This window comes from Phaseolus vulgaris, chromosome 11 (genome assembly GCF_000499845.2).
Source record: "Phaseolus vulgaris cultivar G19833 chromosome 11, P. vulgaris v2.0, whole genome shotgun sequence".
Lineage (NCBI taxonomy): Eukaryota > Viridiplantae > Streptophyta > Magnoliopsida > Fabales > Fabaceae > Phaseolus > Phaseolus vulgaris.
The window spans coordinates 28,184,208-28,198,943 of NC_023749.2; the positions used below are offsets into that span (position 1 = coordinate 28,184,208).

Here is a 14,736-nt window from a genome sequence, read left to right on the forward strand (position 1 = left end):
TGCCTTCACGTGCTTCGGTTGTTTTGCCTGTACTATACCCGTTTCTTTCACTGCGTCGGGCGGCCTTGTATGCCCGGGGAAGGTCACGCGTCGATGCTCACGCCCATGGAGAGGCTTGCCTAATGGGGCCGTATCATCCACGGGGTGTCTCTAACACCAAAGTGATCCGTCCCTTGATTCTTAGTGTTCGGCGCCCACGCCTAAGAAGAGGCCTGCTACAGCAGCGCCGTATCGTCCCAGGGTGTCTAAAAATGCCGAGTGCTCTGGGGGGGGTCGTTCCCTCAATGGTCTTTCCTTCCCATAGGTATCGGGGAACAACCCTGCCAGTGATCCGCTGGCGTTTGGCGATCTCGTCTCCCTCCACAGTCTTTCCTACCTGTGGGTATCGGGGAGGCGATGCCACTAAACTAGCTTTGACCTCTTCGATTTCGTCTCCCTCCACAGTCTTTCCTACCTGTGGGTATCGGGGAGGCGGCACTGCTGATACTTGGGTTGGCGACGCCCGCAACGTCTCACACTGGTGTCGCCTTTTGCGCCTTTCCTGGCGACGCCTCGAGCGTCTCATGCTGGCGTCGCCTTGGGCGTTATCTTTACCTTGGCATTCACTTTGACCTTGGCCCTGGTCGACGCCTGAGGATGGCGAAGAGCTTAATGTTTCGCCTGTGCTATCCACGTCGCGCTTCTTGCATGGCTGATGGGACGTTCAGTCACTCGACTTGGTTCTGACTCCTACTGTGCCCCTGACCCGTTCTTAACAGCGCATCGTACCCTTGGGCATTATGTCGATACGACGTTTTCTGAGTTTAACCAGGGGTGCCAGGGCCATCCTTCCATCCTCCGTCACGTGGCTCGATCGTGTGGTGCATCCATTCGCGTCGTTTAGCGCTATAACTGCAATACTTCCATTTGCGTCGTTTAGCGCTATAACTGCAATACTTCCATTTGCGTCGTTTGGCGCTCTAACCGCAGTATTTAATTCTTCAAAACTTTGAAACTGCCCTCATCATTTCTGCGCTTTTCGTAGCCTACTTGCACCCTCTCTACTTGCACCCTTTCTCTTCTCACGAAGGGTTCTTCCAGTGTTTGTTCCCACCAGCGTTTTAACCTTGCGTTACCAGTAGGCCACACGCCTTCAAACCTCCCTGTTTCTGTTCAAGAATGTCTTCTCGTGCCACTCCCCCCAGGGTCAACCCCAAGGACCTGTATACTTGGGCTTCGAGCGAGCTTCTTGACAAATGCTCCTGCTTACTCTCCACCAGGGCCATAAGGGAACACAAGGGGGATTCATGCTCCTATAATCACCGTGCCTTCGCGAGGAGGCACGACGACGACATTGCTATGCTTCCTTGCACTCTAGGGGAGCCAGTATGTGGAGATGAACGGGCCAACGACGGGGTCCCCTTCTTTTACTTCTATCAGGTGGTTTTCAAAACCATCGGCGTGCGCCTGCCCTTCTCCAGGTTTGAGAAGGAACTGCTGACGGAGATCAATGCCGCTCCGGCCCAGTTATATCCCAACAGCTGGGCTTTTGTCAAGGCCTTTGAGATCCTTTTCGGGTTTCTGGGTTGTGCACCCTCGGTTGACATCTTTCTTCACTTCTTTGAGGTGAAGAGGCAAAGGAGAAACCTTTGGGTAAGCCTTAGTAACGTTCCTGGCAGAGTTCTCCTGACCCCCTTCCAAAACTCGTTCACTGGGTGGAAAGGCCGGTTCTTCAAGATCTGCTGCTCGGACCTCACTCCCTCCGCCCTGGATGGTTTTCCACTGTACTGGGTGAGGGAGACGAGGGCCCTCAAATCCAAGCCCTTCAAGAAGTTAGCCCCAAATGACCAGGTGGTTTGCCGGATTCTCACTGAGGCGGGAGGTTTTGACTCCGCCACCCTGATCAGTTTGGAGTTCAACGCTGGAACTCTCGAAAAGTAAATAGGTATGAGTCACTGCCCTAGAAACTTCCGCCTTTATCGTTCTCTATCTGGGTGTGTTTTGCTTCATGGTGTCTCTGACACATTCATCTTCCTTGGTGCAGGTTCGAAAATAAACCAAGAGCGGAGGACACGACTTACCCGAGCTCTGCGGGCTGAGAGCGGGGCTTCGTCTTCTTCCCGTGCTGACTCTGATGGCCACTGAGAAGTGGTTCGTTTGTGTTTTTGTATGAGTTGTAATGTTTGCCCTACTCGTGTTTCTCCCATTTGTATCGAACACTGCTTGTAAAATGAACTTTACTATACCATACTTGGTTTCTGTAACGCCGCTTTACTTTTGCATACATCTCATATATTGTGCGTTTTTCATCCGTCATGTTTCTCAGCGGCGTCTGCGCTTGGGCGACGCCTTTCTTCTTGGCGACGCCTTCTTTCTCGGCGACGCCTTTCTTCTTGGCGACGCCTTACTTCTTGGCGACGCCTTCTTTCTTGGCGACGCCTCTCGCCACTTCAAACGTGGAAAAGATAAAGACTGAAAACCAAAGCAAGGTTTTTTCTCAAATTATTTTTCTTTTATTTGGGTGACCTCATTAAAAAACCCCGGAAAGGGAAAAAGAGCGTCCCCTTTAACAAGACTGTTACATAGCTGCTTTACATAAGTCAACTAAAATAAAACATCAGGTTGGCTGCATTCCAACTGCGCGGGATAGGACCCCCTTCCAAGGTCTATAGGTTGTACGAACCGTTGCCCTTAGCCTCGGTAACTCTGAAGGGTCCGGTCCACTTGGGAGACAGCTTATTCTCCATCTCGTATGGGTGGGCTTTCCTCATAACTAGGTCGCCAATCTGGAACTATCGTGGCTTTACCTTAGAGCTATATTGCCGCTATACTCTCCTCTTTACCGCTTGGGCTTTTATTTTGGCTTCCTCCCTAGCTTCGTCTAGTAGATCCAGGTTTACCCGCCTTTCTTCGTTGGATTCCTCAACCACAAAGTTTTGAAAGCGTGGCGAGCTTTCATGTATTTCTACGGGGATCATCGCATCCGACCCATACACCAAACTGAAAGGCGTCTCCATGGTAGAAGATTGGGGCGTGGTGTGGTATGCCCATACGATCTGTACCGCCCTGGTGGTCGGGTGTGATGACATGGCATCCTCCTACAGTATAGGCGTATTGACAAGGCGCCAGGTTGGCAGAAGGGAAGGAAGTCGGGGGGCTCGTGTAGTCGCCAGTTGTTATGTTGGCGTGTTCCGATTTCCAGCTTACCAGAATCGGCGATCGCCAGGTTGAAGATGAAGTCGCCAGATGTAGATTCAGGCGACCTAGTCATTGGAGATCGCCAGAGCGAGCACATCGCCGAAGATGAAGGAGAAGCAGATTGTGAAGGCGGCCGGTGAGACCACAGGGAAGGTGTATGAAGGCCCCTAACTCGCCAGTTCCAGTAGAGATCGCACTCCTAAGTTAGCTATGCACTGGGCAGTACCATGCATAAGTAACTTAGCCAAAATGGGAGTAGAAGCAGCGCCAAGTCAGGGAGCCTCCAGATGATGGCACGTGTATAGTTGGATGTGAGCCACGTGTCCAAGTCTGTAACTGCCAGGAGAGAGAAAGCTACCAGGTATATAAGAGTTCTTAACAAACTTTCTGAGGTACGCACGTTCAGTTTATACACTTTACGCTTGCGAGTGATAGAGCTGACTGTGAGAGAGGATTTGCACGGTTCTTGTTCTCTTAGTTTTTGGTGATACCGTCACTGACTTGAGCGTTGGAGTGCGATCGGCCGCAGCGCCGCCGCTCTGTTTCTTTGCAGGTTCTTGAGGTAGATCCCGGAGAGGAACGGAAGTGAGAAGCGGTGCGCACGTCGATCCTTTGATGAGGCGGTTTCCAGCGTTCCGGTCAACAAGCAGGATCATCAGGCGCCCACCGTGGGGCCGTGTAAAACTTGCTCCCATCCACAGCGTGAGTTCTTGGAAGTTTTCGAAGTTTTCTGCATGGTTGTGTCACTAGTACAAAAAGGTAGATTAACGACGGTTAAAATCAACATTTAAAGACGGTTCCAGAACCGTCGTTATTATAGGCGTCGTTAAAAGGTATGAACTTATAACGACGGTTCTGGGAACCGTCGTTAAGAGGTTTGGACTTATAACGACGGTTGTGAAAACCGTCGTTAAAGGTGGTTTGTGAGTTTTTAAAAAAAAATTACGCAATTTTTAAAGACGGTTCCAAGTGGAACCGTCGTTATATGTATTGATTAAAAAAAATAAAAAATTTGATTTTTTAAAAAATCTCAAACAACCTGCATAAAGTTTTCAATTCCAGAAAATAAAAACATTTCAAATCATAATTTAAATATAAAAATTACATACAACAAATTATAACATAATACAAAAAAGTTTGGTAATATATGAAAAAATTTGTCATTGTAATGATTTATCTATTCTAGAGTGTTATATATGGTTACAAAGTACTTTGACCATGTTGTTCTCACATACTCCAATGCTTCTAAATCTAGCGGGTGTTGGTCGTTGAACAACTGTGACATTTGAAATATTTTGAATTAGTGCATGAATAATAAATCTCAAATTTTAAAGTGTTTATTGTATTGAGGTATTACCTTATCCCAACCTTTCTTAATTTCAGCTTGCAAAATAGTCAACATCCACTGCATAACATAATAACCGCACTCATAATTTTGAGGTTGCCTGTTGGACTGCATGTGAAAATAAATGTATTAAATGAATGAGTGAAACACATTAAATTAAGTGAACAAATATACTTTAAATACCTTAAGGTACATCCAAGTGAGTTTTTGTGCGTTTGAAGTTCTCCTCCCACACAACATATTATATCCAGAGTAAGCACTAAAATAATAAGATTTCATGTTAGAATACATAACATTATATAATATATAAGTAATAATAAATGTTAAATGAAACTGTCGTACCTATCTATAATGTTTTTAAAATAGGCAGGAGGTTTTTTATGCAAGGAGCAAAACCATGCAGCGGTATGATCTTGAACAGATATGATCAATAGTTGCCAATGACGCCTGTATAACAAATCAGTTAATTAATTTCTCTTATTTCAATAATTTATTAAAACTTATTTAATAAATAAGAACTTACTCATGGATGTACGGAGCAAAATAAATGTGTTTTCCACCATTCTTTAAGGCAGTGGTGATGTATGTTTGTGTTTCCGACTTCTTATTTCCAATTGATTGAGTGATTTGAGGGTCTAAAAACCCATATATATTGTGTTTCCCCTCATCAAAGCATAATCCAGAAAGATACCTAAATTTCAATAAGTTAGTACTAATATATTTAATAAATCAAAAGTATAAAGATTTTAAAATTTGAACTTACATCATCCATAATTGCAGAACTTTTATGTTAATCTCTTGATCTCCGGATGCAAGCTCCAACAAATCAGACATGTGAACGTACAACGGTAGATTACTATGCCTTCCAAAAACATTGGCATCCCATGGAACCTCTAAGACGGTTGTATCTAAAGCTGTAGCAACTTCCACCAATGCCGCCAGAGGATCATCAATGGAGACTATTTTCTTCTTTCCCAGAGGCAAATTTGTCTTAGGTTCCTGCTACTCATCAAAACAAACAAATACTTAAATTAGTTAGAATGTAATATATCTGATATATAATTGTATTAGTATTAGTGCAAATATATACCATAGAGTCTATAGGTTTGACGAGATGTCTAGGCCAGGCAACGAAAGTATGTAATGCCTCTGCCACAATTGTCACCTCTGATGTCGGCACAGGAACTGCAAGATCACCATAAAGGACCTTCTCCACCGTGACCTTCATGAAATTAGAAGGAAGAGGCACATTGTGTAACATTGTGACCCCTTCATAACACTTACCCAAGGCAACGAATCGGGTCAAAGAATTACACTCAACATATAATTCGCATTGGCTAGTTGAGCCAAAGTCATCCCCTGATAGATCAACTGCCGAACAACTCCCTTTAGTGCTGACTTTCTTAATAGGAGGCTGAGGTGGTTCATCTTCTACCATAGTAGGTGGTTGCTGTGAGTGTCCTAAACCCTCCAACCGCTTTTTGAACTCCATTTCCATTCGCGCACTAAACTCCTCCATGAAGCTTTCTTTAAGCTCTTGAGTTACCTCAGCCTTTAACTGCTCACGTAGTTGTAGTAAATACTCTTGGCTAGGTTCATTGGACAATTGTTCCTTGCTGTGTGATGGAGGTCCAAAGTATGACCGAATCCCAACCCCATATCCAGCTACACGAACACGTCCAGGGTGTTCAGGTCGTCCGAGAGCAACATTAAGAATATCATTGCGACCATATGGTTTAAAAGTCCCCTGTGTTGATTGCTCATTAAGAGAATCCTAAAACAAATGAAAAGAAATTGACAAACTTCAACACATTGAATTTAAAATAACACATAGAATTTAAAATAACACATTGAAAAGAAATTGTCAAACTTACAATGCGTTCAACTGTTTGTTCTGTAGACTTAGAACTCCATGTCCCTAATGTGTTTATACGGGCACCCTTCCACATCTCATGTCGGAGTGGTGGGGATGGAGGTCTTAAAGAATCTACACTATTCATTTCCTCAATGGAAGTAGAACGTGCTTTAATCTTTTCTTCAAGCATCTTCTGCTCTAGCAACTTATAACCACCACGAGACAATAAGTGTGGGGTATCATTATGTGCCTGATTGGCTTTTGCTTTGTTCCGGACCTCCTATCATAACACTCAAAATTTAGTAATACGTTAATATAAACTATATTCAAATATAAAAGTGATACTAACCTGCCATTTTTCAGTTTGTCGAATATTGACAAACTGCTGCCAAGTTTCTTCATCAATGGATGCATATTTTGCACAAGGATTTTCTTCTTTCCTTTTCCCATATATATAATCTGTTGTCAATTTTGATTTAAACTGACGAAACTTGACACCCACATCTGAAAGAACCTTCGCTTTCAAGGTTTCCACATTCGGGATGTTGTAATGCGTCTACATTGTTTGAAAGAATTAGTTCATAAACAAAAACAAAGTATAAAAGAACTTTAGATTTAGCAAAGTAAAAACAGTTACATACCAGAATATCTTGCCAAATCATATTTTTCTCGTGATCAGTCACGTGATCCCAGGACTGAGTTAAGATAGAGATCCTTTCACGAGATAGTACTCCGAGATAACTCCTATATTTCTTTGCATGTTGCCCAGTGGGCACACCAGTGTGGATATCAATAGACAAAGGTATTTTGTCATCTTTAGTTATCTTCTTAAACATATTCTTCAATCTTGTAGGTCCTCTACCAGTTTTTGAATGGGAAACTTTATCATCTGCCATGTTCCTGTTATCAAAAAAATATAATAAGCATCAAGAATATGAAATATAATGAAAATGAAATATATTGTAAAACTAAACATGAATCACATGTACATACAAATATATATTCCTTCATCATGATCATTTCGAGTTGCATGTACAACATCAGCAACATTCTCGTACTCTTTATTGATGGTCGTTCTTGTAAGTGATTCAATCTCACAAATGTCATTGTTTGTATCTTCTGGGTCATTATGTTGTTTTTTTCCATGTAGCACAACAGACCAGTGGTGAGACGTAGGATCTTGGATATAGAAAACTTGGGAAGCTTGATGTGCCATTATAAATGGTTCGTCATGATAACCTATCTTTCGAAAGTCAACCAAAGTCATTCCTGATTCATCAACTTTGACACCAGTCTTATTGTCAACCCACTTGCATTTGAAAACAGGTACAGTAAACTTGGTATAATTAACTTCCCAAATCTCTACTATGACACCATAATAAGGCATTGATCCCACAACAGGATTTTGATCCTTTGCAGTTGAAAACTGCATAGACTCTGCCTCCAAGGTGACTCCGCTATTTTGCACTGTACTCCTATCATCTCGAGACTTTGTGTAAAACAAACAACCATTTACTTCATAGCCAGAACAACATAAAACATCAAATTTGAGACCGTTTGCAAGCCATGTTAATGTTTCAGATGCTGATGGATCATTCATTATTTGTTGCTTAAACCATGACATGAAAGTTTTGTTATGCTCAATTAACACCCATTTTTCTGATTGTCTTGGATTTTTATATTTGACAATGTCTTTGTGTGTATCTAAGTATGGTAACACCTCATCAGTGTTATTCAAGATATACAAGTGTGCTTGCAGAACCTCTTCTCTAGATTTGCTTATGACATGTACACCTCTTGAAGATTTACTTATGAATCTACGAGAGTGCCAACCTTTTTCAGGAACTCCTATACATTTGGCTTTTGACATGTACTCGGAACAAAACTCAATAGATTCTTCTGAAATGTATCTTTCAATAATGGAAGCTTCTGGACGACATTGATTCTTCACATATCCCTTCAAAATCTTCATGTATCGTTCAACTGGATACATCCATCGCATATAAACTGGCCCACACAATCTGATTTCTCTTACAAGATGAACAACCAAGTGTACCATAATATCAAAAAAAGATGGAGGAAAAAACATCTCGAGTTGACACAAGATAACAATTATTTCTTCTTCAAGTTCATCCAACTTCTGAGAGTCAATCTCTTTACTACATATGGAATTGAAAAATGAACATAGTCGAGTGATTGTATGCCTAACATTTTTGGGCAAGATTCCACGAATAGCCACCGGTAGTAATTGTTGCATTAGAACGTGACAATCATGTGACTTTAAGCCAATTAGTTTCAAATCATTCATAGATACAAGACTCTTCACATTTGAAGAGTAGCCTTGTGGTACCTTAACACCTTTAAGACATTCACAAAAACTTGTTTTCTCTTTCTTTGACAAAGTGTAACACGCTGCAGGCAAGTATGTACGTTTACCAACTTCTCTCGGTGCCAATTCCTCTCGTATATTCATCTCAATCAAATCCAGACGTGCATTCACACCATCCTTTGTTTTGCCTTTAATGTTCAGAAGTGTTCCGATTAGACTGTCACACACATTCTTTTCTACGTGCATTACATCTAGACAGTGTCTGACATCTAACTTACACCAATACGGAAGATCAAAAAAGATTGATCTCTTCTTCCATATTTCACTCACAGTTTGCTTCTTCTTCATTTTTCCAAAAGTCACATCAACATTTTTTATTTTTTCATAAATTTCAACACCACTTAAGGGAGTGGGACAAATTTCATGTTCTTGGTATCCGTTAAAAGCTTTTTTCAATCTACGATACGGATGATATTTTTTTAGAAATCTACGATGCCCAAGATACACGGTTTTTCTTCCGTGTTTCAACTGCTCATAAGATGTCTTGTCTTCACATATTGGACATGCTCTATGGCCTTTCACACTATAACCTGACAAGTTCCCATATGCAGGGAAGTCATTGATAGTACAAAACAACATCGCATGCAATCGAAAATATTCATTCTTAAACGCGTCAAACACATCAACCCCTTCATTCCACAATAACTTCAAATCTTCAATCAATGGATTAAGATAAACATCTATGTCATTTCCAGGTTGTTTTGGACCAGAGATCATCATAGATAACATCATGTATTTACGCTTCATACACAAAGCAGGAGGTAAGTTGTAAATCATTAACAAAACGGGCCATGAACTATGATTACTACTTAAATTTCCAAAGGGGTTCATTCCATCAGTTGCCAATCCAAGTCTTAAGTTTCTTGATTCTTTTCCAAATTCAGGAAATTCTTTATCAATATTCTTCCACTGCAAAGAATCAGCAGGATGACGAAGTACTCCATCATATTTTCTATTATCTGCATGCCACCTAAGGTTTTTAGCGTCATCTGCATTTGCAAACAAACGCTTAAGCCTTTGAATTATAGGAAGATACCAAACAACCTTAGCAGGAGGACCTTCCTTTGTGAATTCATCAATTTCATCATTCTGACCAACTTTAACCTTATAACGTGACAAACCACACCTGGGACATCTTCTTAAATCTTCATACTCATTTCTGTATAAAATACAATCGTTAGGACATGAATGTATTTTTCTATACTCCATACCCATTGGACAAAGTATTTTTTTTGCCTCATAATTTCGATTGGGCAAGGTATTTCCTTCTGGAAGCATGTCCTTAAGCAATTGAAGCAATTCTGTAAAACTTTTATCGGTCCATCCATTCATTGCCTTCAAATTCATCAACCTTAACACTGTTGATAATCGTGTGAAGTTAGTTGAACCAGGATACAAAGGAGTCTCTGCATCATTAGACATATTTTCAAAAACTGCATTAGCAAAAGATTCTACTCCCACATCACGAATCATGTCTTCTAATCTATCATCCATTGAGAAATGAACTTCCTCCGAAGCTCCGGGCACACTTTGCAAGTCTAACAATTGACCATGCCACGTCCATGTTGTATAACTTTTCAAAAATCCATCACATAAAAGATGTTCTCTAATTTCGGAAACACTCAATATCCTTCCATTTAAACAATTGACACAAGGACACCTTATCCTTACTCCATTCTTACAACTAACGGCATTATGTTCTGCGAATGTTATGAATTCTTCCACCCCTTTTTCGTAAGTATCACTTATTCGTGGTGTATTAATCCAACTTCGATCCATAGAACTACTAAACTAAGAACCAGTGTGAACTCAGAATCAATACGCTCAATATGTAATCATTAAAAAATAAATCAAAATTGCCGAAGGTCGGACACCTCCGGACTCAGAACCAGGGCGTTCAATATGTTAAAACAATATAGAACCATTAAAAAATAAATCAAATTTGCCGAAGGTCGGATACCTCCGGACTCAGAACCAATGCGTTCAATATCTCAAAACACTATATAATCATTGAAAATTAAATCAAAACTGCCGAAGGTCAGACACCTTTGGACTCAGAATCAGTTTGTTCAATATATAGAATCAATAACTCCAAACAAACACTTCAAAAATATAGTAAAAAATAAATAAAAATATACTAACCTCAAAATGGGTGGCGGTCGCGGTCGAAGGTCACAATGTCGCGGCTTGGAGGGCACGGTGGGAACGGTGGCACGCCTTAGAGGTCACGGATTGCTCCTCGGCGGTCGCAGGGCGTGGGTCAGCGGTCACTGGAAGCAGGGGTTGGGCGGTCGCGCCTATCGAAGGTCAATGCGAGCGGGACGACGGTCGGGGGCGGTTGCGCGCGGTCGTGCAGTGGGGTGTGGGTCGCGAAGGTCGCACGGAGCAGTGGCGGAGGTCAAACGGTGGCGGAGGTCGCACGGTGGTGGAGGTTGTGCGGTGGTGGAGGTCGCACAGTATGGAGGTCGTGCGGTGGTGGAGGTCGCACGGTGGTGGAGGTCGTGCGGTGGTGGAGGTCGTGCGGTCGTGGTGGTCGCGGTGCAGGGCAAAGTCGCGGCAGCAGATCTGGTAAGAGGGAAGAAAGGAATAGCTGTGTGAAAGAAGAAGAGTGAAGAAGCAAAGTTCAGCGCTGGAATTTTGAAAAGGGGACCCACTTTTAACGACGGTTCAGTGTGAACCGTCGTGGAATATCTGCTTTTAACGACGGTTCCAGGGAGAACCGTCGTCAATTCCTATACGCTCCGCTTTTAACGACGGTTTAGGCGGCAACCGTCGTTAAAAGTGTAAAAAAATTTCAAAAAATTTACGAAGTTGCCACCGCCTCGTTTATTACGATGGTTCTTTCAAAACCGTCTTTAAAGACTGTCGTTAATGAGATATTTTGTACTAGTGTGTGCTGGTGCAACCATCGTTCGCTGTTTGCTTGAGTTTCGTTCGGTGAATTTGCGTTTTGTGCCGTTCGTTTGGCTTTTCGATCGGTGGAGTAAGGTTTCCTGCTGTTTGCACGTGATCTGTTTGGTGGAGGTTCGAGTTCTTTCGCTTGTTTGGATTGTTCGCGGAGAAGCGGTGGTTTCTGGCGAAGTTGTGGTTTTCTTTGAAGGCTTACGGTGTTCTTGAGTTTTCTTGCGCAAGTTTCGCGCTATTTTCTCCGATTGATCGCTGATTCGATCGAGGCTGAAGTGTTGTTCGCTGCATTCCTGTGATTCGCTGAAGTTAATGAGAAAAATGAGAAGCAATCGTTCCAGTCCCGTGGCGCCTGTCGCTGCTGAAGGCGACGCCGCCATGACCATGGCGCAGATGGCAGAGATGATGCGCTCGTTGCAGACAACTGTGGAAGCCTCGCGCGTAGAGCAGGCGAGGATACATGAGGACCTGGTCGCCTCTCGCGCCAGAAACGAGGAGCTCAGCAAGGTGACTGAGGAGCTGCGTCGAGCTCTTCAGGAGCAGCAAGGACGTTCTTCTGTTGAAGAGGCGGCGCCGTCGACGCCACCTCGTGTTTTCCCAATGCCTTTCGTTCAGGCGATTACCGACACGCCAATCCCCACGAGCGTGGTTCCGGTTAAGGCTGTCTTTACCGGCATGGAGGATCCAGAGGCTCATCTGACCACGTTCCATACGCAGATGATGCTGTCGGGAGGGTCAGACGCCGTCTACTGCAAGATGTTCGTGAGTACGCTCCAGGGAACGGCGATGGAGTGGTTTGTGAGCCTGCCTAACGGCCACCTAACCAGTTTTCAACAGTTCTCGAAGATCTTCGTTGAGCAGTACATCGTGAATAAGGCACCGCCCAGGGTGTCTTATGATCTGTTTGATATAAGGCAGTACCAGGGAGAGTCCCTCAGAGACTACCTGAATCGCTTTGGGGCGCAGATGGTCAGATCGCCGGCCAAGGATGAGGAAATGCTAGTCTATGCATTCAAGAAGGGCGTGCAGCCAGGACCATTCTGCAAGGCCTTGATCAGGGCTCACCCCGCGACATTTGCTAAAGTCAGGCGACTTGCGGTGGCTCACATCGCCGACGAGAGTGAAGTCGCCGAGAAAAGAGGCAGCGTGGCTCCCGCCAGGCCACGCGCCCAGACCAGGATCCAGCCGCAGAGGGTGCTGGAAACGGCGGCGGCGGCCAGGAAAAACCAAAGGACTCGCCATCCTTACGATAGGAGAAACAAGGGAATAAGCCAAGCACGCCGGGAATACAATCGCCCGCCTAAGCACAAATTTGTCATGGGATTAGCGGATCTGATCGCCATTCCTAACATATCTGCTAGGTTGAAAGCGCCTGAGAAGGTGGGCGACAAGGTGCTGGGGTCAAAGCCGGACGCCTGGTGTGAGTTCCACCAGTGTTTTGGCCACACTTTGGACTCGTGTTTGTCTTTAGGATACCAGCTCGACGATCTGGTTAAGAGCGGGTTCCTAAATGACTATCTGCTGGACAGGAGGATGGGGGGAGCGTCGAGTTCCCAGCCAGTAGGTGGAGAAGCCCAGCAACACGAGATGCCTATCCACGGGGAGATCCACACCATTGCAGGGGGTTTCTTAGGTGGTGGATGCACCGCATCGCAGAGGAAAAAGTATGCGCGATCGGTGATGACAGTGGACATGTTTGAAGATCACTCGCCGGAAGTGGACATTACGTTCACAAAGCAGGATCTTCGGGACGTTGTGCCTCATGACAACGATCCCATAGTTATTTCATTGGTTACAGCGGGAAGGAAGGTCCACAGAGTTCTGGTGGACCAAGGAAGCTCGGCAGACGTGATGTTCTGGCCGACTTTCACGCAGCTGGAATTGCCCCTTGACCAGCTAAGGCCCTATGGAGGGTGCTTATATGGGTTCGCTGGTGACCAGGTGGAGGTCAGGGGGTACATTGAGCTGAGAACCACGTTTACAGATGAGGCTGGGTCGAAGACGGAGAAAATCAAGTACCTCATCGTAAACGCCCCCTCAGCGTATAACATCCTGTTGGGAAGGCCCACGCTTAACAGGATAGGCGCCATTCCGTCAACTCGGCACATGAAGGTAAAGTTGCCGTCCATGGAAGGGGTGGTGATCACGATCAAGTCTGATCAGAAAGAAGCGAAAAGGTGCTATGAGAATAGCCTGAAAAACAAAAGATCAGTGAGTTATGTAACAACCACCCCGCCTCCCGGTGTGAAGCCCAGACCGCTGGTAACAGAGGAGGCCGCCGGAAGGGATGTAGAGATGGTAGACGCTGAGCTAGGGGAGAGGAATGCTGGCCTGGAGGAGGAAGAGGCGCGGAATCGCCCCGAGGAAGCAAGGGAACAGGGAATCGCCAGGGCGGTGATCGCCAGAGAATCCAGGCCTAAACCTGTCGAGCAGTGGCTCGAAAAGGAGATCGGAGGACAAATCTTCAAGCTAGGAAGATCTCTGGAGGTCGATCTCCAGGACCAGATCGCCAAGGTGATTGAGCGGCATCTGGACGCGTTTGCATGGTCCGCTTCGGACATGCCCGGGATTGATCCCGACTTCTTGTGCCATCATCTGGCGATGGACAACATGGTGAGACCGGTGCAACAAAGGAGAAGAAAGTTCAACGAGGAGAGGAGGCAGGCGATCAGGGACGAAACACAGAAACTCCTCGCTGCAGGCCACATCAGGGAAGTCCAGTACCCTGAATGGTTGGCAAATGTCGTGCTGGTGAAGAAGAGTAACGGGAAATGGCGCATGTGCGTCGATTTCACCGACCTGAACAAAGCTTGCCCGAAGGATTCATATCCTTTACCAAGCATTGATGCCCTGGTTGATAGTGCTGCAGGGTGCAAGTTGCTGAGTTTCCTGGATGCCTTCTCAGGCTATAATCAGATCAAGATGCATCCCATGGATGAAGAGAAGACAGCCTTCATGACGGAGAGATCGTGTTATTGCTATAAGGTGATGCCGTTTGGGCTGAAGAACGCGGGGGCCACGTACCAGAGGCTGATGGATCGAGTACTTGCACCGATGCTGGGAAGG

General features: G+C 44.6%; 1 protein-coding gene across 1 annotated transcript; it reads right to left on the reverse strand.

Annotated features, from left to right (window-relative positions):
* Positions 1-5,281: 5,281 nt before the first annotated feature.
* LOC137838532 (uncharacterized) lies at positions 5,282-10,588 on the reverse strand. Its single transcript, XM_068647780.1, has 9 exons — positions 10,143-10,588; positions 7,476-9,815; positions 7,019-7,266; positions 6,727-6,933; positions 6,397-6,657; positions 5,844-6,296; positions 5,613-5,744; positions 5,447-5,524; positions 5,282-5,338 (listed from the first exon to the last, which is right to left on the reverse strand). Exons 1-9 carry the CDS (start codon positions 10,543-10,545, stop codon positions 5,282-5,284), a joined length of 4,179 nt encoding a protein of 1,392 aa, XP_068503881.1. The 5' UTR covers positions 10,546-10,588.
* Positions 10,589-14,736: the final 4,148 nt, after the last annotated feature.